Source organism: Miniopterus schreibersii (assembly GCF_964146895.1).
Source record: "Miniopterus schreibersii genome assembly, chromosome: 16".
Taxonomy (NCBI): Eukaryota; Metazoa; Chordata; class Mammalia; order Chiroptera; family Miniopteridae; genus Miniopterus; species Miniopterus schreibersii.
In genome coordinates, this window is record NC_138116.1 from 15,209,205 (window position 1) to 15,235,446 (window position 26,242).

The 26,242-nt window shown below is 42.8% G+C and overlaps 1 protein-coding gene across 1 annotated transcript in view; it reads right to left on the reverse strand.

Annotated features, from left to right (window-relative positions):
* ANKFN1 (ankyrin repeat and fibronectin type III domain containing 1) overlaps window positions 1–26,242 on the reverse strand; it is a gene marked incomplete at its 3' end in the record, with an annotated part of 128,747 nt that overhangs the window by 13,083 nt on the left and 89,422 nt on the right. Inside the window, exons 13-16 of the mRNA XM_081162062.1 lie at window positions 18,454–18,620; window positions 15,726–15,876; window positions 13,745–13,913; window positions 3,906–4,072 (exon numbers count right to left, since the gene is read on the reverse strand). Coding sequence (XP_081018188.1) covers window positions 3,906–4,072; window positions 13,745–13,913; window positions 15,726–15,876; window positions 18,454–18,620 — 654 coding nt within the window. The remainder of the gene's footprint in view (window positions 1–3,905; window positions 4,073–13,744; window positions 13,914–15,725; window positions 15,877–18,453; window positions 18,621–26,242) is intronic.

Consider the following 26,242-nt stretch of genomic DNA (forward strand, 5'->3'; position numbering starts at 1 on the left):
AGAGGTTGAAGTGGTGTGGCTACAAGTCAAGAAGCTGAAAGAAGCAGAGAGCAGATTCTTCTGGAAAGCCTCCAAAGGGAATGTGGCCCTAGCAGCACCTTGATTTCAGATTTCTGACCTCAAGAACTTGATAATGCATTTCTGTTTGTTTCGGGCAGCTCTGTTTGTGAGAATTTGTTACAGCAGCCACAGGAAACTAATACAGTTATTAACAGTAACTACTTGTTCTCTTTGGATGAGATTGTTTCAGCTTTATTGCTGAGGCTGGGTAGTAAGATTCAGTGTAGAAACAATGTTTATTTCTTAATTTTTCTCAGTGATGAAGTAAAGAGGTATTAACTGAAGAAAAATTAAAAGCAGGGGTCCAGAGAAACCTGTGGACTGAGTTTAACACACTTAGCTAAGTCGCTCTAAAAGAAGTACAATTTTCACCCATTTTACCTTAAACTGTTGATCTAAATAACTGACAACATAATCCCCCTTATTTTAAGGTCCAAATTCAGCTTCTAAAGACTTGCTGACACATTTTTTGAAAAGAAAGACCAAGAACTCTCTAGGTCTGTTGGTTAAAAGTTCTGCATCCATTTCTCACCCTACCTTTTAAAAATTTTGGTTTTCATCCCATGAATTACACCCCTTTCTCTGTACTCAGGCAAGATAATATTTTTATTAAAATGTAAAGGTGATTGGTTTTCTCAGAGCATAGTTACAAGGTGCTTGAGGGGATGATAGATTGGCTATATTTAATGAGCTGTGTTTCTATTACAGTTTAGGAGCATTTGAAGCATTACAGTATATAAATTATAGCCTAATTGCCCGTTAGGCTTAAGCAGCTCAAACTCCGCCGGTCTCCAAGTCTCTGCACTTGGGCATTTCTGCTGTGTGCGCTGTCTATAAAGCCTGTGTACCTTATCTATGATTTTCTGCACCTCCCCTGGTCCAGCCCTCCCCCTTTCTGGCCGTGCTCCTTGGCTTCTTTTCCTTGCTGTATTTACATAGACTCCCTTGCTCTTTACAATGTTTGGTTTGTGTAGTAACTTCAACACTGTCTTAGATCTGGAATCATACAAATGCTCTCGCGGCTGGCGGTTGCCTCTGCAGGTTATGGTGTGTGGTGGGCTGAGCTGTGAATGCCAGTGGGTGAGTGGCTACAGCTGGTTTTCATTTTGAGAGAGAGAGAGAGAGAGACTGAGAAGCCCCAAGTAGATAGGGGATGGGTGATATCCCATTGTCTTCAGCCAGTGACATCATCTGTGTCGTAAGGAACAAGGCATGTCACTAAAGGCTCAGAGAGGTGGTCTGGTTTTATCCTGGCCCAGAAGTGATTTTTTTCTGAATCCTTTGGGAATTGGCTTTTATCCAAGTCTTCGTGTACCTGGCTCGGTAGAAGGAGAGTACCTAGAGAGGCTCTCAAGTTACCTGCTTGGGGAGGCCAGAGAGGGCTAGAACTTTGAATTCCTGGCCTGGCCTGCTTGTATCCATCCCACTTAGTGAAAGGGGAGGAGAAAAAGGCAGTGGAGCCCTGGGCTGGGTGGAAAAGAGAGGAGCAAGGGTAGTCACCAGGGAGTAAGAGTGTGGCCAGGACTCCTGGATGGTCTGAGACTGACAGACGAGAGACAGCCTTCTTGCTGGATGGACAGACTGGACTCAGCGAGGCTTCCGTGGAATGAAGCAGAAACAGAACCTGAGGCCTGGTTAGAAAAGCGCTTCCCTAAAAATATTTATGGCTGTTAAAGAGCCATGAAGTGTTAGCGTCAACCAGGCCCTAGAAGTCATCTCTCTAGTCCAGTCCATTCATTTTACACGTGAGGAATTTAGGCCCATGGAGATCCAGTGAATTGTTCAATACTCCAAGGTTTATCAGAAGATTCCGGACTAAAAATGTATGCTGGTTGACTGTGGTCATTGTTCTGACTGTGCTCCACTGTCCCATACATTGGGTTCAAAAGATGAGCCCACCTTTCATTCATCCTTCCTCTTCCCACCCCTCACGCCTGTCTGTGTTCCACTTCTACTGGACATAAAACAAATGATGGAGATGTTTTGAATTTTCAAATGCTACATTCTCAGGTTGAGAGAGCAAGTAACTTCCTGAAAGGTTTATTTCTTTAGTGGGAGAGGCCACCTGAGATATCTCATTTATAGGGTGAGGGAAGTACAACAGGCTTCCCTGCACACCACTTTGCACGTATATGACATCTTCTCCTGAGTACTTAATAAACGCCATGTCTTGCGTATTCATGTTTCAAAGCATCTTCCCTTCGTATTAATGAATGAGTTGAACAAGTGAATGTCTGATTTATTACTTACTTCTGTGCAGGCATGTCCTGAGCGCTCTATGTGATTATCTTGTTGGATTCTCAGTGGCACTGTGAGCTAGGCTGTTATCACCACCCCCGCTTTACAGATGAGGAGCTAGAGAAATTTATGTGCCCAGTTCATAGCATTTTCTCATCTTAGGTCATCATTACTTCTTGCCTGGATGGTTCTAATAGCTTCTTATGTGGTTTCCCAGCATTTAGTCTTCTCCTTAAAGCCAGGAATGATATGCAAATTAAATAGTGAGTGTGGCCCTTGAGAATGGGTGCTTACTACGAACAGCCAGTGTGGCCACGCCCATGCCCATGGGAGGACGATCCTGCCCTATTTGCGTCTACCCTGAGCAGCTATGAGAACCTATAATTTACCTTCCTCCAAAACTTAGACCAGGTCTCTCCTTTCTGCAGAATAAAGTGCAAATTTCTTACCTGCCTTCAATAAAGCCCTTGTAACCTGATCGAGTCGCTACTTTTACTTTCCCAGTCACTCAGTTGATGCCCCACCCTACCTTGACTACTCGTCGTTCCCCAAGTACAGTTTTCCCTGCTCTTTCTGCCTTGTCTCTTTATACTTTGTCTTTCAACCCCCCTCCCCCCGCCCCCAGTCTATTTCTCACCAGAGTTTAACCTGTCTCTCCAGGCCCAGCGCAGATCTCAGATATCAGTTACACGCCCTATGGCAAACTTCTCTTACACCACAGATGTAAGTTCATTTTTACTTCTTTGTGTTGATACAGAGCTTTTTTTTTGTTTGTTTTTTTTTTACTTTTGGCACCTAGCTCATTTTACAAATTGTATTTATATACATTTCTTGTCTCCCCTAATGAGTTTTAAACTCTTTAAGGTCAGGGACCATGCCTAATTTGATGTTATATCTTCCTTATAGTGCCCAACACCTGGGTGTTCAACAAATACTTATCAGATTGAACCGAATGTATATTATAGTGATACTTATTTATCATGGGGCTATTGCTACTGTACTGATTTTGTGATTTGGCAGAAAGATCATAAGATTTGTACAAGAGATTTAGAGGCAGTGTCAGACCAGTTGACATTCTCTTGATGACTAGTCAGTCCCCCTGCCACAAGACCCTGAGGTGGTCACCGTAAGGCCTTTCCAGACAAGACCGTGGACAGGGAACCCACTCTTCTAACCTCTGTAGCTGCACATTCAAGTGTCAACTCTGCTGGAAAGAAGTTCAAAGCACGAGGAATCGTAGGTCCAACTCGATTGGGGTTAACATAAACCAGTGGATCATTTTCTTCTCTTTTTCTCTGCGGTGTGAGTTAATTAATACAGTGTTTCTGTTGGATCTGTCAGTGGGCTACCAGGTAAGAATACTATTCTGATCTCCCCGCCACAGCTGCTGATGCAGCTCTTTGTAACGCTGTGATTCATCTGTAGCATTTTCTTAAGCCTTTGTTTAAAAACTCACATCTCCGGAGCTCTGGACTTTAACCAAATCAACAGGCTACTTGCAACACTGTGGTCTTTCGGTCAGCCCAGATGGCCATTCCTTCTTCTGCGTGTTTCTCACCCCCTCTGCCCTGCCTCTTCCTTTCACCTCAGAAGAAACAAACTCTTACCTGAATGAAGTCTAAAACTTGCTGGTGTCTTTGTTTGGCAGCTGCAACCTCGCTGTCTGAGATCGCTTCCCTCAGGGACTGCTGGGTATTCAGAGAATCCAGCTCGACAACGGCAGAGAGGCGGCAATACAGACCAATAAATTTCTCCCTGTAGCTGCAGAAATGAACTGGAAGATGGACAAGCAGAACAAAACATGTTAAGCTCTGGTATCAAAACAGAGAAATTCATACCTCAGAGAAAACAAGTTGAATGAAAACATGATTTATTAATCCTATCAGTGGGAAATATTGAGCCATAAATAAATTATAAATGTGCTCTTAAGGAGCCAGTTGTCTGGCTTCGGTCAGACAGTATTCCCTTTTAAGGTCTACCAAGTCCTGGAAAGGTATGGGGAAGTGGGGTTGGCTCAAGCTGCAGTTTACGGTGTTCAGCCCCTAACGCTGGGGCTGAAGGTATATACACAAATATACGTACATGTCATATATGTAAATAAGTTATTTATATACTGGGAAAATGAGTTTGCATATCACTTTAAAGAAAAAAGGAAGCCAAGGAACAATTTGAAACATAGTTTTGATTTCCATGTCTGACTTCCAGCATGTGCTTTGTGTGCTTTTTTCCAAGGCCAGAAGTCCCAGAAGATACAAGAAATGCTTTTCTCAGGGTATCTCTTGCCTGGCTGGAGACTTCCCTAAGGGCCTAGGATCATGGGTTTTGATCCCCCTCCTTCCTCCGCTCCTCAGCTTTTTTGGAAGAATGACAGAGCAGGTGCCTTGACAGATGACTTTGTCTTCAGCGGGCTTGACCTTCCTCCCTCAAAAGGCAGTGGGCCAGAGGCTGGGGTCTACAGCCCTACCTTCATCTCCATCATGGAGGAGGGAGACAGCAGTGTGGGACTCAGCCTGGGGCAGACAGCCTGAGGCGGTCAGCTTCTCCTTACTTCTCTGACCACCATGCTTGCGTACCGTGACTTTAGATGCCAGCGGGATGAGAACAGCCTCCCGATTCAGACCAGGGTAGTACCAGTGTCTTCCTGGTCATTGTTGAATTTGGAGATTCACTCCTTAGGAACCTCACTGTGTACTGGACCTGTACTGGTGCATTCCATGCTTTGGAAATGGGGCTGTTATAACGCAACAAATATGTGGAAACATTTTTATTCTGGCTCTTTGGTGAGGGAGTTTAGGAAGAATATCTAATTACTTCCCTTGGGCCCCTTCACTGTTGATTCCTGAGACCTACCTAGACTTGGCCATGCAAGGAAGCTAAAAACCATGCGTCCTTAAAATGGGACATCTCACCATCTGTCCACCACAGTGGGGAAGCCCTACTTCTCTGCATGTTGAGAAATTTCTGTGGCCCTGCAGTTCCCATCTCATCACTGCTGCTTCCTTGCATGACTTCCTCTTAGAGAGACTCTCAGGTGGGTGTGAGGGTAACCTGCTCTGTTTGTACTTTCTCCTGTGGAGGTGAGGGTTTCAGTGGCCCCTTTTACTCCAGCTGTGCACCACTTCAAGGAGGTATTTTTAAAAAATTTTTTAGATTTTTATTTTTTGTTACTCCTCACCCAAGGATTTTTTCCCATTGATTTTTTTTTAGAGGGAGTGGGAGGGAGGGAGGGAGGGGGGCAGAGAGAAACACTGATGTGAGAGAGACACATCGATTGGTTGCCTCCCACACATGCCCTGGCCCCAGCCAGGGATCGAACCTGCAATCCAGGTACATGCCTTTGACTGGGAATCAAACCCATGACCCTTCTGTGTGGGGAGCCAGTGCTCTAACCACTGAGCCTGGCCGGCCAGGGCTCAAGGAGGTATCTCTTATTGGGCAGTCTCTGTTCTGGGGCTTGGCTTTTCTCTCTAGTGTCAGGTTCTTCCTTCTGACTTCCTCTACTCCAGTATTTCTCCCTTGCCTGCCACACAGAAGAATGTTTATAATTTATTTATATAGCTTTTTAGTAAGTGACAAACTGTGGAGCTCCTCCCAAATGATCTACTTTTCCCAGCTTAAAGATCATAAGCTCCTTCTTGACGTCAGGGTAGAATGGAAACATCTTGCTGCCATATGGTGAGTCCCTTGTGATCTATCTTCAGTCACTGTCTTCCATCGCTCAGCCACCCCCCATCCTCTGCTTCCACTCACGTTGACCCCAAGCTTTGGTCAAGCTGGACTTACTACAGGTCCTTTTGTACTGACATGCTTTTAAACATGCCCTTTCCTTGTCCTCAGATACCCTGCTCTACCAGTACCTCCAGGTGAGCCTCATCTGCTCCTTAGATGTCTTCTCGGTGAAATCTTCACTGACACCTCTTCCCCTCCAGGCAGAACTAGTTTCTCTCTTTTGTGTGCTTAAGGCACTAGTTTCCAAATGTCTTGGGACACTTATCCCACTTTATTGTTACTATGCATTTACTTGACTACCTTGGTATTAGACTGATTTCCTTAAGGGCAAGAACCATGCCTCCTAGTAATTTTTATTTCCTCAAAACCTGGAACATTGTAGCTCTTCAATGAATGGTTATTGACAGGATGCACAACAACAAAAAAGCACGCCCTGATCTGAAGAGAGCGGACCCTTCCTCTGAAGTCTCCTCTTTCCCCTGCTCTTTCTCACCATGCTCCTGATGCTCCTGTTTTGAAAGGTGTGTGCCAGACCTGCAGTACTTACTGGCAGTCTGTAGGACAGAGTCACCATTACTTTGTAGTTTGCCCTTGACTCTTGTAGCTCCCTGAATGCCTCTTTATACCTTTCAAGGAGGGATTATATCCTCTTAGTACTTGACAGATGCCCTGTCTTGGCTGGAGAGTGAAGAGAGTGAGGCATCTCACAAGCTTGCCTTTCCAAACCAAGTTGTTAAAAAAAAAAAAGGTCTCTTTTCTTTCTAAAATATGACTTGTAAGATGGGGACTGAAGAATTTCTTTTAATTTAAGAAATTCTGAGCACTATCAGTATCATCTAAATTCTAGAACACCAGGGTGTCCACAACTTTCTCTTGTTGTGTCTCCTTGTGGCAGTAGGCTTGGATCAGTGGGTGGTCTCACAGCGCCCACACCACCCGTGCCACTCACCACAGTGACCCATGGGGACCTCTCAGCTACAGCGCTTCGCTTTCCTGCCCTAGTGGTTTTCATCCAGAGCCTTTAATGTTACTTTAACAAATGTTACTTTAACATAGTCTTTTGTGGTTTAGCAATGATACATTCGGTGGCCATCTCTGAGGAGGGGAGGATAGGCTGGAAGCTTCTAATTCTCTTCTAATGTGAATCACATGCATTTTACAGACAAAATGGTATAAGGGTACAATAATGCATTATCTGGACCACATGACCAATTTGTTAGTAATTTACAAACTAAGACTCATTTTCTGTGGTGGTGTTTCTTTTTTTGATGTAAGATAGTGACAGACTAAAGCACAGTTGGCTCCAATGCTTGAAGCCAGATTGGAGGATAGTAGAGTGGAAAGTACTCAGGCTTAGGTATCAGAACTGCGTGTGAATCATCGACCTGCCACTTACCACCTGCGTGATAGTGGCCATGTAACCTCTGGGAGCCTCTGTTTTCTCATATCTAAGTCAGGGATAAAAATGCCTACCTAGGACTAAGTAATATACACCAAGTGCCCAGCACAGCACATGCAACGTATCAGCTACAAAATAAATGTTTGTTCACACCCCTCCCGCATCCCCCCAGAAAGAATGAGACCTCGAGTGGTCAGAATGTGAGAACAGGACTGAGATGAGCATATGGTCTCTAAAGATCTCTAACTCAGTAAAGTCCTAATCAGGCTGGGTCATGCAGCCTAGTTTGGAGGCTAAGGAATCAGCAAGATTACCTCCTGGGGTCACTTTTAGTTCCATGATTCTTTACCAAGATGTCAGAACTTGGGCACAAGATGCCCCTCTAACAATCTCTGGTAGTAAATGAGATGACAGCTGAAATTCAGGAATGGTATCCTGTGGCCTGGATTCCATTAGGCTCCATGCCTGGATATCCCACAGGCACCTCAGGACTCATCATTTGTCAAACCAAATGCATCATGTCTCCCCTCCCCTAAACCTAAACCTGTTTCTCCCCTGTAATTCCTGTGTTGGTGGATGGCAAGAGTATCCATCTTAGCACCCTATTCAGACTCTCTGGCTCCTCCATCTTGCTCTCCAACCACATTAAATCAATCACAAGGTCCTATTGATTTTAGCTCCAAAATTCCTCTTGCCTCTTCTCTCTTTTCGACACCCAGCCTTGGTTTGGGTTCTTATCACTGCCCACCTGGACCACCCTCTTAACCATCTCATTGCTTCTAGTCTCAGCTTATTTTTCATTGTTTTTTTCTTGCAATCCGTCCTCCATAGGACTGCTGAAAAACCAGTAAAACCATATTATTCCTTAAGTCTCTTAATGACTCCCCATTGCCAGTCAGATAAAGCCTGACCTCTTTAGAGTGGTATAAGGAGCTCCTGGTGACCTTTTTAATTTTTAGTTTCATTTCCTGTCACTCAACTTCAGATGCCTTAAGCATCTGTCCCAGTGAGCTACCAACAATATACTTAATTGGGCTCCACTTTCTCAGTTCTCCATGGGAATGCTGGTCCTTCACCTTAAAGAGATTTCCTTTTTCTGCTCTGCCTTTTCTTTCCTTTTCCGAATGTTTGTTTATCCTTCAAGGCCCAGCTTAAATATTATCTCCGTAAGAAAGGATTCAGAGTCTTTCCTTTGAAATTCAACAGCTTAGCTCTTAACAACAGTGCGTTCGTTGTATTGGGACTGTTGGTATAGCTGTCTGTACCCTTTACTGGACTCTAGGCTTCTGCTGGGCAGATTGTGTCCTACTAGTGTCCTTGTGTCCAGCCCCAGCATAGTACTTTGTGTAGTGGAAACTCAGCGAATGTTTGTTGAATGAAGGATGTAGCCAAGCACTGAAGTATGAAATATATACCAGGCTTCAAGCTTAAAAAAGTTCCCCAGTGTTTAAATCTTGCTAGTCCCATCAGTATGAATCATAGACCCAAGGGAATCAATAAAAATTAGCTTTCCTCATCTCAGGGCTGCTGTCAATGTTGACAGCTCACAGGGTCAGGGCAGGGCAACCTCCTCAGCGCAGGCCAGGCAAATTCTCAAGAGGCCACGTCCCTGGACAGAGTTTCTAAGGGCTCACGATACTCCTTTCCCTTTGTTTCTGGAACAGTATAAATAGTGACCCTTGTCAGCCCCAGGCACATGCTTTATTACTGCAGAGGAGTTTGGTCCTGCTTTTATCCAAAGGATGGGGGAGTGTCCACCCTCGGGCTGTGGAGGGGGAGGAGGTCTGAACTGTACCACTTTGCCTCCGCTCAGCCCTGCTCACAGAGATCTCACAACATCCTCCAATGTGACGGTCCCTCTCCCCCACAAGTGTCTCTGTGAAGAAACCCCTTATGAGTCTGCCCCAGCCTAGTCTTCACTCCAGCACACAGAGGGCTGAGCTCTTTATCGTTTTGTCCTTGCTAGATCTATTTAGTGCTGGACTAGGCCCAGATGCACTTTTCCATAGCTGGTTAGCAAGTTATTTATGATTCACTCAGGCCACTGGCAGGAACATGGTCAGTCTGCCAAATCTCAAATGCTTCCATTGGGACAGGGGTGACTTACACCAGTCAGAATGAGATAGAGTATCACGCTTTTATTCTATTATAATTTACATATGCCCATCATCTGCACCTTTTCAAGCTTTATTGGAATCTCCCAAGTTGTTAACAGTTTTCTGAGCTCTTACTGAATTTCCAACAGCCTTCTCTTTCTCAGTGTACATGTTGACCTTTTACTCTGGACCTATCTATGGAAGGAAGAAGCCCCTACTTAGAAGAAACAACCAACAATTGCTCAGCATTTTTCTTAGAGGTGTTTAGGCCCAGTATAGCAGGTTCTCAGAAGTTCCTGGAGAAGATGTTATTAATGCTTAGTGGGCTGTGATAATCTGTCTCTTGGAAAGCTCTGATTACCTGGGGATAAGATTCTTACTAAGGCCCAGCAATATTTTAAACATTGTTGCTGGTGGCGCTGATGTACAATAAGTATTGCACTATAGTACACAGATTTCCTGCTACCTGATCCCTAGAAAGGACTGTAGAGTTGTCTATGCCAATGGAACCAAGGCCAACCAATGGTCTTTTCTGGAAGCTTACATGGTCTTCATTAATCAGCCAGATCATTAATGACATGGTAAGAAAGGAGGACGGGCGCGGGGAGGGAGAAGGTATATTTTACTCCAGGAAAAAACAGCTTAAAGTTAGGAACTATTGAGACCTAGGCTTTGACCTACAGCCTGGTTTTCATCTATGGAGAATAGTATCTGATGGTCGTATATTGCTTTTAACATTAAGAAGAGTAAGGCAGGTCAAAGAGATAAGCACTGTTGGATTCTGTTACTATGCTAACCACATCCCCAGTTCTGTAAGGTCCTAAAACGTCTTTCTTTCTGTTCTAGGCAGTACCACCTCAAGTGTGGCACATGGACTGGCAGCATTATGTCAGCCAAGGGGTTGTTAGAAATGCACATTATCCAGTCCCTTCCCAGACCTCCTGACTCAACATCTCTGGGGTGGGGCTCCAGGAATCTATTTTATTAGCAAGCTCTCCAACTGAATCTTGTGCACATGAAAGTTTGAAAAGCACTGTTCTGGGGTGTCATATCCTAAAGTATATTTTCTGTAGGTTTTTAATAGGTGCCATGCCAAAAATGGTCCCAGTCATTGTCAAGTGAATTTGGAAAATGCTGGGTTAAACAGAGTTAAGCTTTGTAATTTATTTATTAATTTTTTTTTTGTGGTGGTCGTTGGGGGAACTACTGGATTTTGCAGAACTTTTTAATGTTACTCTACTGCTCACAATTCTTCATCAGATTCCCAACACACTTAAAGTAAAATCCAGAATTCTTATCATGGTCTATGAGGCCCTGCATGATCTGGCCCCTGTGGAATCTAATCTCATTTCCTATCTCTGTCGCCTTTGCTCACTCCACTCCAACTACAATGAACTCCTAGCCGAGCACACTCTTACTTTAAGGCCATTGCCCTTGCTGTTTCCATTGTATGGAAATCTCAGATCTCTGCTTGAATGTAATCTTCTGCAGAGAGGCTTTCCCGGGTCATTCTGTACAACGAAATTGCATCTCCTGTCACTTACTCCAGCCCCTTACCCTGATTTATTTCTCTCTGCAGCCCTCACTACTGCCTGACATTTACAGTATTATTTTTGTTGATCGGTTTACTATTTGTCTACACCACTAGAATGTAAACTCTGTGAAGAGTTTGCTCATTGCTGATTCTTCAGTACCTAGAATAGTGCCAGGTACATAGTAGGTTACTTAATAGGTGTTTATTGATGAATTAATGAATGAATTAGTGGAGAGAGGAAATTGTAGAATAGAGTGACAACAGTGAGACAAAGTGTGGCTGCCCAACAACAGTGCACAAGCCTCCCAGAAAGCAGAATAGAGGAGAAACTTGCAGGGCTTGGTCATCCTGGGTCTTGGGAGTCATATACCATTACGACCAATACCAAATCATTGCTTGTTCTCAGTGAGGCATGGGGAAATGAATTTCATGCATTTTTTCCTGTAACTATGGAACAATAATGACCATTCCCCACAGAATGGACTCCCAGTTAGCTCTCTAATGAAGTATTTTCTTTTCCCTGTTAATTATGAATTATCTATCCCTGGGAAATCATTCACTTTCATGGCTTCAGAGGTTATCAATAGACATTGGTCCATTTCTGTGTTTAGTACTAACTTCCTCTCCTGTGTTGCTACTGCCAACTGGACATGTCCACTCAGATATTGAACGAGTGCCTGCAGACTCGTGATATTCAGAGCTAAAAACATCACTTTTTTCTTCTCTGATTTCCATACTTCCTATAATGGCAGCAATGATCTTATAATCTTTGAGGCTGAAAACTATGGGGATACTCTAGAAGTCTCTAGATTTCACCTTTTCTCATTCAAACACAGTTGCCCAATCTTGCTGATTATTCCCAGTGTTTTTTACATCTGTGTGTATATATGTATGTTTGGATTTTGTTTCTACCCTAACGCTGGGCCATTATAATAACCTTTGAACTATTCCCCCGACCCTGCTTTCAATCATCTGAAACAGATTCTTCAGCCTGACTCTTAAGATACTGCCCAATATGGCTACCACTTGTCCATATAGCTTTATGTTCACGATTTCCTCGCATCTCGTGTCTCTGATCTTGCCAAACTGGACCACTTGTTCCTTTTCTGGTTCTAAGTTCTTGTACTCTCCTCTCTTTGCTCATTCTGCTCCACCTGACAAGAAAGCTTTTCTTATTGTCATTGTTTATTAACATCTTGTCTATTCTTTAACACCCACTTCAAATATCTCCCCCCTCCTCCCCCGGAAGCTTTCTGATATCTTCTTTGAGAAAATGTGCATTCCTTTCTTCTTTTCACATCACTCAGTGCTGATGATTTTGGCACAGTCTACCTTGTTCATTAATACTTTGTATTCTTATTTTACTCCCATCACTGCATTGAAAGCCCTGTGAGGGCAGAGCCTTTGTCTTATGAATCTCTGCATCTCCATATCAGGCCCCAGAGTATACACGTAGTAACTTGAATTGAAATACCTTGATCCAAACTGTATTTCATAACAGCAATACAGTTATATCATGGACTGATAATGTTCTTTGAGTGGGGAACTCATTAAATGGTCACATTCGCATCCAGGCCTCTTGGGAGTGGCATGGCCAATCATTTGACAAGAAAAGGTACAAGAAAGGTGAAGTGATTGTCACTGCCATATAGCAAGTGACCCAGGACTCCAGCCCCAGCCTGCAAGTCATATTCAGGCTTCTCTTAATAACTTTCCCTCCTCATGAAAATAACAATTGCTGTCCATCAGCTTCTGAGCATCTGAACTACTCGGAGCAAGGGAAACGGAGAGGCTTAATCCCCATTTATCCTCAAAGGATACATTCAGATTCAGTTGCCCAAGTCTCAGAATGAGGCACTGGCAGTTGCCTGGTCTGCTTCTAAATCTGGTGGCTGGAGAGCAATCCAGAGAGAGTCTGCCTCCATTCCACCCACCTAGTCACTCACCCTCCCACACATCCCACAGTTTATCTGAACCGGCGAAACTCTTGCTAATTGCCTCTTATTGGCCTGTTACAAGATGAAGCATAGGAAGAGACAATGCCTCCCTATTCACATTCTCAGTGGGCAGCAGGGGTCTTGGAAAAAATTAGGAAACTGGGCCCAAGCTATTCATTTCTGAAAGTCAGGAAAAGATCTTCCACCATTCAGAATCCCACATTATAATCACAGTATTGCCTCCTGGGAGACCCTGTCAATTTCTCAAATAGTCTGCTAGAATTTTAGCGTCTACTCAATATTAGAGTCTATTTAATAAATCGGCAATATTTAAAGTAGTAGACTTTTTTTCTCCAAAGTGATACACACTCTACATTTTAATTTCAGTATTTTTTTTCCCAGTTGGAGGAGAGGGAGGAGAGAAGTGCTTTTCATGAAAACATCAGTTCTTATATTTATGTTTTAAGAAAGCGAAGGGGAGGCAAGAACTGCAGCCTGATAACTGAACTTTCTGTTTAGAACTCCCTCCTCTCCATCGGGCCTTAGCCGGGCTTCAATAATTATTGCTCAGGCACATAGTCTTGGAGCTTTGCTTTCTCTCAGACTGGTACACAGTTCTAGGAAGGGCTGTTGCCAAAGCCATCCTGTGATTTATTGACCCTCCACTGGGACAAGGGGGAACAGATATAACTTTGTGATTTTATTATAAGGAGGCTGGGTTAATATTTCTAGGTGAAACAAGCTACTATACCGAGTTCAAACATCTGAAGAGGGAGGTTAAGAAACCCTGAGTGTGGGGTGTAAGGATTATTCTGTCCTGGGGCTGTACAGACGTCGTCTGAGGCAGGGAGCAGGAGAAGAAAGGACACATTGTGACCCATTTCCAACACCTCCTGTGTGTACAGGCGGAAGTTCCTTGCCTGCAGAGGGACACGCGCGGAGGGAAAATAGGAGAGTTACAACATGGCACTTACATAAACAACACCGAACTGGCATAAAACATCTAACAAAATCACACGACTTCAAGCTTGGAATTTTTATACAACATAAATATTAGGGTTCAGCCCATTTAATAATGCTATATAAAATCAAGATTCAAGGCAGTAATGTTCCACATAAACTCCGAAAACAACATTTATGCTTCTTATAAAAGCAGAAAATGATTGGGTTCTGTGGGCTTTTCGAAATGATGAATATAATTCCACGAAGCAACAAAAATGGATTGAATTAAAAATCCACTAGTTTCAATTTAAGTTGGTTAAGGGGGGAAAATGTAGTTTCTGGCCAAGGACTGAGAAAATTTTACAAGAATCCAAAAAAAAAAAAAAAAAAATGTATGCACTCGTAGGCAGTTAGGCAGCCATCTCCCAACATGTATATGTAGCCCACGAGTCACCAATGAAATATGAGCTGCTCCAAACCTGCTAAGCCCAAGAAACCCTTTCATAGTATCTACTGTCACAAGTAGAGCTGGTAGGTTTTTTTTCCCTCCCCCTAAGTACACAGCCACCCCTGAAGTAATTCAATTGTTCCCGTCTTTTTTAAAAAAATGTTTTTATTGATTTCAGAGAGAGGGAGAGAGAGACAGAAACATCAGTGATGAGAGAGTCATTGATTGGCTGCCTCCTGCACACCCTCTGCTGGGGATCGAGCCTGAAACCAGGGCATGTGCCCTGACTAGGAATTGAACCTTGATCTCCTGGATCACACAGGTCAGTGCTCAACTGCTGAGCCATGCCTGCTAGGCTCCTGTAGTGCCTTTATGGCATTTTGTGCAATTTGTTCTTTGTCACTGTTGGCTGTTTTGCACTAGTCTTTCAGTATTAACTTAGAATCAGAGCAATGACCCAGTGGAAGAACACTCTTGGAGTCTACTCTATCCCCCTGCCTCCATGGGTCAGAGGCCAATACAAGGTTATCCCTCTGTTATTTAAAAAGAGACAGTTACTTCTGTAGTAGTCTTCCTACTTACAGGTTAAACTTGGTTCATTTTGTGTGTGTGTATAGGGATGGTGTCTGTGTGTGTATGTGTGTGTGCATGTGTGTGTGTTGGGTGGGAGTAGAAGGTGAAGGGTAGGCCAAAAAAAAAAAAAGAATAAAGAATTCAGGCGAATGCTACATCATGTTAACTCACTGGACAGAGCTAATTAAACTTTTAGCATTCTTTTCTATGCCAACAGCTTTTTAAAAAATTGCTTGTTAGTGGAGGTTCAGGACAATAATTTCAACAGTAAATTCTCTGTGGAAAGATAGCACGGCATAACCTTGGCCATTGCTATAAATCACACCACCCATCTTCTGTTCTTAGATACATCGTTTGCACATCCAACTATAGACCTATTTATTCATTCGTTTATTTTCCTTGCTTTGTGCTATCCCGAAGCTGAGACTTGGTATCTTTCAAGAGGGGCTAGCCAGTGATTTTTCCTTGCTTGACCAGACCACAGTAAAGTGGGGCCCAGAAACCTTGGAAGAAGCCAACACAGAGAAGCTAGAGAAAAGGGGCAGAGGGGGATCTATGTCTACTTGCCAACATCGAATTCACAGTGTGCTTGTATGTGCAAAGTGGTATGTAAATCAATGAAAATGAACATTATATATATCATATATCTTATATATATCAATCATATATATACATATATATATCACATATATATATCCTCTTGTGTTTTATGCCACAGTGCAGTTTCCATTAGCCATTAAAAGAAGACAGGAATGGTAAAGACTAGTACCTGGTGTGGAGGTATATTGATCTGCTGAAGGAGAGCTTTCACTGCCATCTGGAGCTCGTAGACGAACAATTGTACGGGGCAGTCAGAAGTATGATCCACACTTTCCATAGATTCAGAGCCAGCAAGCTTTTGGACCCATTCCCACTCCTCTCTGTATGTTGAGTCAAGTTAAAATTAGAAATATAACAAAAGTTCAGAACACAGCGCAGAACATTTTCAGTGTATATGTCCAGAACCTGGATAACCAATTTTGCGTGGTTAAAACTCGATGCAATTTATGGTATTTGAACTTTCAGCCACCCCGATGGAGTTTAAAATGAGCTTTTTCTAATTTAGGCTTAGTTTACCTATCAAACCACTTATACCTAGGACAGAAGGTCTAATTTGTATCCTTTTTTTTTAAAAAACTTTTTTTTCTTTTTTTTTGAGATTGGAGCTTTTAGATATTTTGTCTTCATTTTTCTTCCCCTGAAGATCCTCTGTACGTTGTAAGACCCTGACTTTTGCCACAGGGGCATCTGCTGGTTAATTCAGCGATTGAGTAACCACAGGACTCTGGTCCAGCTCAGGCAACAAACCACATGGCACATTTCAACCCTGGCCTGTTGTAATCACGGGGACTATTTTGGTTTCTTTCCCCTTCCAAAAGCTCGAGGAGAATCACAAACAGGAACACCAGACAATTCCAATAAAAGGAACCAGGGGACACACATCACGCCTCCTGTCCTCCTTTCAAGCCAGTCATATGTGTCCTTAGTCTGCATGCTCTAGAATCCTTCCTAATGAACTTTTCCAAATGTCATGCAAAAGGGAAGGGGAAGAATGGCTGTGGGAGGAAAACTCACCTGGTTTATCCCCCAAAGGCTACCTTCAAAAGGAGCTTGAAAAGATCAAGGTAAATGCCTCTTGGGTAACATTGTTTCCACAGGTATTTTAGTACAAGTCTCTAAACATATTCAGTTGGCCAGGTTTCTCTCCCTCCTAACTGTTCAGGGAACAGCAATATGCTCTAGGAGCTGGTGAGAGAGGAAAGGAAAGCCCTCCTCTCTGGGGATGGAAAGAGAGGAGGTGCTAACATATGTTCCCACTCTCATGAAAACCCTCGGAGGGCTTTCCCCCGTGGGTTATACCAGCCTGGGCTCCAGTCTGTGAGTCAGAAAATGAAATTGATTGCGACATGAGCTTTTCATCAGAAAACACTCTCTTTTAACCAACTACCCTCTTAGAAAAGTTTCTGTTTTCAAGATATCTGTTTCGTTTCAGTCCCCACACTGGAAAAGACTATGGAAAATTTACCCTTTGTCCCAATAAAAGTAAAAAAAAAAAAAATCAAAAAATCAAAATTAAATCCTACTTCAGTCTGGGCGTACTGTTGGTTTTATAAAGAATTGAAATCTTTGAGAACCTGCTTGGGAACTATTTCTTTTCTCCCATCACTGATATTAAACTACATGAGGGGGTTCTTACTAGCACAAGTGCACACAAAGCCTCAAGTAGAACATTGTTAACATAAATAAACGTATCAGTTTAGTTGCTAAGGATGGGGGCGATGGAACTGGCAGAGTGAAGGGTGCTGGGATCTCCTGTAAAAACAAAACTCGGAGTTGTGGCAAGGGGAAATTCGATGGTATAATCACTAAAAGATAGAGTCTAAACCTTTAAGACATACAAATCTAGAAAATGGATGAAAGTAACTATTGCTGAGTCAACCCACTAATGAGCTTTGTAACCTCTTGGGAAGGACTGAGGTCACTCATGCTGATTGTAGAAGTGACCACCAGATGGCAGACTTAAAGTCTCGGTGTGGTTGGTAAGTGTTAAGAGAACATGGCAGCTAGTGAGTTCTTTGAAGAGACCACCACCACCACCATCATCATTGTCTCCTTCATTGCGATCAACTAGTATTTAATAAACATTGTGGGGCACTAGAGTTAATCAACTTGCCAAAATTCTAAACGACCACACGAGCTTCTCCTCGGTTAAATATTAATCCATAGGTATAACTAGAGTTTGGGATCTAATTTGTACTCTGAAGCCTGAAAAACTCTGGAGAGTTCCTTTTCTTATTCTTTCCTTTCCCTTTAAAATTTTTTTTTTCGTGTTAAGCACAATTCAGTAGACTTTCAGAGGCGTGCTAGAGGGCTAGTTGTAAAGTTGAGCCAGATTACCAAGATTGGGCAACTTTCCCAAAGCTAACAGGGTAATTCACCGTAATGCCAAACCATAGAGCAGTTTCCAGAAGCTCAGGCCTTGTTACTTCTTTTCTGCCCCAGAGAATCATAAAGAGTATAGAAAACATACAAAGTCCCCAGGCCAGAGGGTTAGGAGTGGAGAGAATGGGGGGGTTCCTTTAGGATTAAGGGGAAATCAGTGCTCTACTAGAACCCATTTCCATAGTGATATTAAAAAAATGACTTATTAGGTTGTGAAGAAACATGCTAGAAATAGCAACGTTGAAAGAAAGGGGCACCTATTCATTAACCAGTTGGGCTTCAGTGGCTGTACCATGAATAATATAACATAGGGCTCACTTCTTTCACCACCACCAGCCCTCCCTATCCTAATGTCCCAATGCAGCTCTGCCTGTGCCCCAGTGTGTTGGCTCCTGAGGACATCTCGCCATAGAAACTATCCTGGGAAGCCACACTCCATTTTCCCTCTGAGACATCACACTGTCACTCAAGCCATTGTCTTATCATGAGGAAAACCCAAACTTCCCACAACTTACTTGGAAATGTTATTGTTTTCACGGATCTTCACGTGGCAGAGAATGTTGGGCAACTTTTGGGTGACGAGAACTTTGATCTGGTCCACGGAGCTACACAGCTTCAGATAACCCAGGTATAACCCAGGAGAGAGACGTTGATGACTCCTTTTGTGATAGGAGAGAATATCCTGGAGGATGAAAAAACCAAACCAAACCAAAACACACCTTGAAGGGCAATCTCAAACCCTTTTTCTTTCTTAAGTGCGACATGTCATGAATTAAAGGAGCCGTAGCTAAGTAATTGAGACATCTTGGATACCACCGTGAAGGTTGGGTGACTCCACTTAAAACAGGATAACAATTTTATAGTAAGTAGAAAAAAAGATTTAATTGATCCTTTATCTTGAAAAATGAAACAAAATGTAATAACGATAGATTTGTCTTATATTATTAATATTTAAGTTGTAGTTATACTCACTAATTCTGAAAGTGAAGGGACAATCGAGTATTGGTTCTTTTTTTGGCATAACTTTTTTAGACTAATTGTAGGATAGATGAAATACTGTTTCTTACATTTGCCTTTCATAACAAAGAGGATACTTTTTGCAAGAGTTTATGAAGGTTTCATTTATTTTTTCCCTGGCACTTAAAAACTTTTGATATTCAAGTCATTCTTTTATAAAACCCCTGTTTCTTTTATGTTCTTCAGTTGTTAACTGGTCCCCCAGTTAATTGGACTTAGCTTTGCGTGTGATTTGATTAGCTCTCCACACCATCTTCACAAAATTCTGTATCTTGTATGAGATTTTCACATTTACCTTTCAATTGATTGGCACTGTATTGCCACGGCACAGTATTCCTCAGGCAGCAGGGACTGGGTGAAGTTGGTGCAACAGGAAGTGCTGGCGTGGTTAAGCCCAGAGGGATGTTTGAGTAGAGTCTTGTTTTATATGTGGTCAGTTCTCTAGTGAACTGTTTAGGTCGTGACTTTAGCTTCCCTCTCGGACTGCAGTAACTCAGATAACGAGTAATTGGAAATACAGGTCCCCCTGCCCCTATTTCAGTAGGTAAGACTCTTTAGACATTTGGGCAGTGCTGGGGTGAAACAGTTAAGAGTGATGAGTCTGGAAACTGATTATAAGGGAGGGATTCCTATAGGCCAGACTTTAGCCTGATTTTCAAAAGGGGTAAGAAAAGAGGGAATCACCTCTATCACTAAATGCAGAGAAGGTGACAAAGAAAAGAAAACAAGCATAACTGCAGAGAATTCTATGTGGAACAGAGAGGTGCTGAAGCTTCCCTTGGCCACGATGCTCGGGAGGCTTAACAGTTTGCAACATTGCATATGCACTATTGTGTATTGTCTCCTTTGTCCCATCCTCTGCCAAACATATTGAATTCTAGGCTCTGTGGGAGACACTGGGGTTTCAGGTAACTTGACATGATCACTACTTTTGAAGGGGTCAAGAAGATGAGTAAACTAATGATCACAATATACTGAAACCAGTTTTATAACAGAAACAGTGTTGGCCTACAGAGAAGGAATGCTTATATTTTTCTTCTTTTATGCTCTTTTTTTGAACTACACTATGAAATTAATGCATTGCTGTTTTTTTTTTGTTTGTTTTTTTTTTACTGCTTTGTGTCCTTGGTACCCAGTGCCAATTCTGTATATAATAGGTACACAGTATGTGGAAAGCAGGACAGTTCCCTGAAATAGAACATATGAGCATAGCAGAAGAGGGACGGAATTAGGATGTCCACAGCTGGGGTCACAATGGCAACATAACTAGCAAGTACAGAAAACTAAAAAGGCTAAGTAATTTTTAAGATATTTGGTGAAAAAATAGACAAGAAAAAAATTTGATATCCTGATCAAGAGGGAAGGCATTCTTATTAATATCAGTAGATTGATACAGCTTAACTTTTTAACATCTTTTATCCTGTCTCCTTGGAACAGATCACAGGGAAGTAGTTGACTAGAGGAACTTTGGTCAAGGTGGAATTTTAAGAAATGAATAGCGAACTAAAGAGAGAAATGGTTAATGAGGGGGGGGAAAGTGGAAGTATTCAGATGAGCAGAATTTGATGATATGCACCCTAGGGGCACTTGCTGTACAAGCAGATGTGGCTGCAAACCCACAGGTCATTATTTTTGAGAAGTGCTGAAGAACTAGGAAGTCCCTAAAGACTAGAAAAGGGCAAATGTGCATATCTTTGAAACAGGAGGGGGAGAAACACAGGATGACCCTAGTCATTAAAGACTGCCAACCTATTGATCTTTGGGGAAAATGAGAAAGGACCATCGAACAATCAATTTGCAGTCAGTCAGGAAATCCCGAGACTCTAAGTAGGAGTCAACATCATTTTGTGAAGGGCAGATCATACAGACAGTTTTAATTTATCACAGCAAAAGAACAGGATCCACAGACCAGGGGGAAGTCCCCAGTGGACTCTGTTTCACTGGATAATCTGGAAAAAGCAGACTCTTTACCATATTACTTTTATAAGCTTGGGTACCTGGGGTGAAGATTTGTGAATGATGGAAATGGCGTGGGAAAAGTAGACATATTGCGTGATGGCCCAGTGAGGACTGGTCCTGAGGGCTACTCCTTCCAGCTTACTTATTGACATTCCAGACAAAGAAATAAAAAAATGTGTATCAAATTTGTGGGTCCCAAATTTGGTGTGGTTTTGATTTTCTGGAAAGTCTTAATAAAGTTCTGAATGACCCTATGCATTGGAAAATAAGCCTATCATAATTAGGGTTGAAACTTAATAAGGAAATGTGTTTGTAAAGACCCAAACTCAAGTACAAATATAGGATGGGTATGAGTGCCAGAGAAAAAACTTGGGGGTCAGACTGACCACAGATAGAATGTGAGCTGGGAACATACTGTGGTTATGTAAAAACCAACACTGTTCTTTCAACTTTTTAAAAAGACTATTACTGAGCATCTATTATGTGTTTTACTGTCTTTACATAAAATTATCCTTCATTAGAATGTTTTGGGGCCTGAGAAATGCATGGGAAGAGAGAGAAGCTGCCCTATGCACAAAACCTGAGGTATACTGCAAAGGCCCCCTAAGCCAGAACAATGCCTGTGGGTTAATACATTGTCTCATTCGAGCACTAAACATTTCTAGCTTCTACTTCCACTACAGCCCTTTTTTATCTCTTATCTCCAGCCAAGATGGACCCCTTTTTCCTTCCCCTTGCCTGTCCTAATGTCTTTTTTGATTTTTTTTTTTGTTGGTTCACAAATTCACTCATTCTACCAACTTTTTATTTTTTAATCCTCACCCAAGGATATTTTGTCCATTGTTTTTCAGAGAGAGTAGAGGGGGGGGGGAGAGAGAGAAAGAGAGAGAGAGAGAGAGATCAATGTGAGACACATCAATCAGCTGCCTCCTGCACACTTTCCGAACAGGGCTGGGGATTGAGCCTGCAACCGAGATACGTGCCCTTGGCCGGAATCAAACCCGGCACCCTTCATTTAGCTGGCCAGCGCTCTGACGACTGAGCTGAACTGGCCAGGGGCCATTCTGCCAGCTTTTATTGGGCACCTACTGCATCTCAGGCATTGTGCTAGGATATTGATGACATCCAGGTAAACAAGATGTGACCCTCCTTTCATGGAACGCACATTTTAGTATGTGAGAGCTGTGTGTAAGCAATTTTTTCTAACCCAGTGTGATAAAGGCCATAAGAAAAATGTGTAAGCTTCCTTGTAGACCCAAGAGAGGGTGAGATCTACTTTTCTAGCTTCTGCCTCATTTCTTTTAGCATGCCCTGTATCTAATTGTATTTAACTCCCTCCCTCCCTTCCTCCCTCCCTCCCTTCCTCCCTCCCTCCCTCCCTTCCTCCCTCCCTCCCTCCCTCCCTCCCTCTTACCTTTCTTCCCCTCTACCTTTTTCTTTCCCCTCCTCCCTCCATCTTTCCCTCCCCCAGCTTTTTCTCTCTCTTTTTCTCTCCACCTGGTGAACTTAACTTACCCTTCATGGCTCAGCCAAATGTCACCTCTTCTACAAGGCCTTCCCTGATATTCCCAGGTAGAATTAATAGCTGCTTTGTCTGTGTTTCCATAGTACACTGTTTGTGTTGCTATCAGGCTCTGGTTTAATTCTGCCTTAGTACTACCTTGATTTGTTTACAAGTCTGTCTCCCTCCCTTGACTGAACTCCTTGAGACCAGGGACCTGACTTATTCATTTGTTTTTCCTATAGCACCTAGAAGAGTTTCTGGCACCTACTCGGTTCTGAAAAAATGTTTATTAAATATGAAGTGAGAGGCCCAGAGGGAGTGGGGCCTGGGGCTGGGCCTCTGGGAGAGAATGTGCTCTGTTGGTGCAGTAACTAGGAAGGGTGAATCCATCCCCTCTTCATTGATCAGATAGCCTAAGAGCTGGTTAGAAGAGTGATACATAGTTGCTTTTCCAAGAACTATAGGGTTTTTGTTTTGTTGGATAGGGGATGGACGCTGAATTGTCCAGGGATAGCAGAGTTCGTAAAATGGTGGCTACTGGTCTTTGTGGGCCAGCCCGCGATCATTGGATTGCAAAGAATTTAAATTTTCTGAATTACTTTTTTAACTTTTAAAAATAAAAAGAGATTTTATCCCAAACTCTGAACTTTCAACTTTTCTTTAAAAATTGTTGGAAAATATCTCAGCATTGGGACTACCTTCTTCCCCTGCAATGAGCTGAGGCCGAATAGGACTGGTCTTTAAATGAGACAAGTGATCTCCAGGTTACTGTTACTTCTACAAGTCTCTGTTACTTCTACAATTTTTTTACTGAGATATAACTCACATACCCTAAAATTCACCATTTTAATGTGTGAAATTCAGTGGTTTTATTATACTCACAAGGTTGTGCAGCTCTCACCACTATCTAATTCCAGGCCATTTTCATCACTCAATCCCCCCCTCCCCCCACAAACTTTGCTGTCATTCCCAATCCCTCCTCCACCTGTCCCTGGAACCATTGATTTACTTTCTGTCTGTATGAATTTGCCCATTCTGGACATTTCATATAAATGGAATCATGCAATATGTGGCATTTTGGGTCTGCTTCTTTCACTTAACGTAATGTCTTCAAGGTTCTTTCCTGTTGTAGCATGGGTCAGTACCTCATTCATTTTTAGGGGTGAGTAATATTGCATTATATGGATATACCACTTTTGCTTATTCATTCATCAGTCAGTTATTGGACATTTGGCTACTATGAATAATTCAGCTGTGAACATCAGTGAACAAGTTTATGTGTAAAACCAATTGTTTCTTATATCCAGCCCTCTGGGCTCAGTTCCACTAGTCTTCCTGATTCCAGTAGTTTTTGATCCCCATGTTAGAGGGGGCTTGGGGAAAGAGGGAACAGGAATGTGCTAGAAAAACAAAACAGAAAAGGGCAGACAAGATAGTAGGTCCTGGGCACCTTAGGTCTAAGGAGAAGATACTGGGTCCCTGGAGGTGACAAGGGATGCCGAAGGAGAAGAGAAAGAGACCAGAGATGGGAGGAGATGGAAGACAAGCTTCACCATAGCTTCTCTAGGATCAAACTTTTAAAAAAGTATCCAGGGAAAAGGGGTGAGAGGGTCGGTAAAGCAGCTTGGTAGGATGGGAAGAGTGCCAGGCAAGGAGCCAGAAGACGTCGGTCTTAGTCTCGCCTATGCTGCTTTTTGACTGATATGACTTTGACCAGTTAGTTACCTTGCTGAAACCCATAGCTTCATTTATGAATTGGTCATAATGAAATTACCCACTGAACGTCATTGGGTTTTTGTGAGGGTCAAGTGATATCCTAAATGTGACAAAGTGTTATAGATTTGAAAGAATAGAACAAATGAGATATTAATATTCAGAGGAAACTTCCCCTGTGATGCTTACAGTTATTGAAGTGACTCCTGAAGATCATGGTCATAGTAATTCAGCACCTGAGAGGGGCCTGCCTATCAGAAACACTCTCATTGTCATTTAGTTTGCTCAAAGGGACACTGACTTGTCCATAATAACTCTCGTCCTTTCCTGGCAAGTCTGGGAAGGATTTCTCTCTCTTCCAAATATATGAGAGAGGCCTGTTATAAAGTCTGGGACTTGGGAGGGTCAGGAGTTTGGGAGGTTTGGACCCTGGAGTTTCTCAGGGGCACTAGGAATTAGCAGATTAGTTATGGGCCCAGATTTTCTTAAAGCCCTTATCTTTTTTGAAAAGCTCACTGTGGATCATATTGTCTTTATACAGTGTTTCCTTAGTTCTTATGAAAAGGTAGAGGAAGGGAGGAAAGGCCCCAGGGATGATTGAACCAGTACTTGGGGTCCCCTGGGAGAGTAGAGATGAGGAGGAGATGAACTGGGTGTGCCCACAGGACAGCCTAGCATTGCTTGGATTTTTCTCAGTAGAGAAATAATAAGAATCACTAACATTTATGGAGTAGTTACTTTGTGCTACTCTTGTAATATTTCATATGTTAACTCATTTACTCTTCATTAGAACCCTACGAAGTCAGGTATTTTTGTTTGTTTCCGTTTTTTCCAGAGGAGGAACTATGAGAGGTGAGAAAATAAGTAACTTTCCCTAGTCACACAACTAGAAAAGGTGGAGTCAGGAATCCTACCCAGTCAGCCTGATTCTAAAGTGGTGTCTCAGAATGTCACGTGATATAGCGGAAAGAAGCCCAGGCTTCCAATCAGAAGGCCTGATGGTCATCAGTCTACTGACTCTGAAAAAAGACAGTGGTTTGTGGCCTGGAATTGTGGGAATTACCCAGACAGCTTTGGGCAACCTATCTCTACTTTCATGTTGAGTTGTTGGGGCCACCTCCTGACATATTTACTCTTAAGTGTGGGAGTGACTGGATACCAGTCCCATCTCTCTAGTGTAAGACCTACCTAGGAAGGGGAGGGGGGAGAGAGAAAATAGGAGGGGGAGAAAGAAGAGGGTGGGTGGGTGGGAATGACATCAAGCAGGAATGTGCCAGTCAGCGGGGGTAAATTTTCCACTTGGATCTGGGTGGAAACCTGATCTTGCCTCTATTTTTGGTCTCCTTCTCTAACAACCTTTCGCCAGATTGGAATTTTTCTGCACCTGTAACACATTTTTAATGTAATAAGTCTAGGAGAAACCAGGTATTATATCATGCTGGGGCCTGTGCTGTGTTTCTAGGAGGGCAGGTAGCCCAGACCCCAGTTTATCCCTATAGGGGATTAGTGTATTAGTCACCCTGTAAAAGCTCAATTTATTATGATTTTTTAAATGTTTCTTTTAGCACTTGCTTATAAAGGGTGTAGAGGGGAGCCACGAATGTGTCTGTGTTCCCTGCCCCCCACCTTTTTCACACACACACCCCCTCTATCAATTTCATATGGACTCAAATTCCATAAAATCAAATCTAGAGGCTTTGACCAATTAGCTTACCTTTGCTACGCAGGACTTGGTCCTTGTTTGGGCTGGTGCAGCTAATGGAAAGGTGAGATGATGGTACTAGCCACCCCTCAGTGGGGAATGGAAATAAGTGGGCTTAGCTGGTCAGGGTGACCCTAGGGGGCTACTGGGCCAAGGCTTAGATTTGGCTTGTTAGTGTGGGATTGAGCCCTTTATCTCCCCATTACTACAGATGGGCCGTCTTGCGAGTAGATGTCATAGATTGCATAGGGCTGAAGATAGATGTTCCTGCCAGCTTTGCCACCTAACTGGACAGTTCCATAGAACTCATCCCCATCACTGGATTTAAAAAAAGAAAAAAGCAAGGAGAAGAAATAGCTTGGAGGCCAGATTCACATAAGCGGCGTGGAGAGAGTGCTGGGCTCAAGAG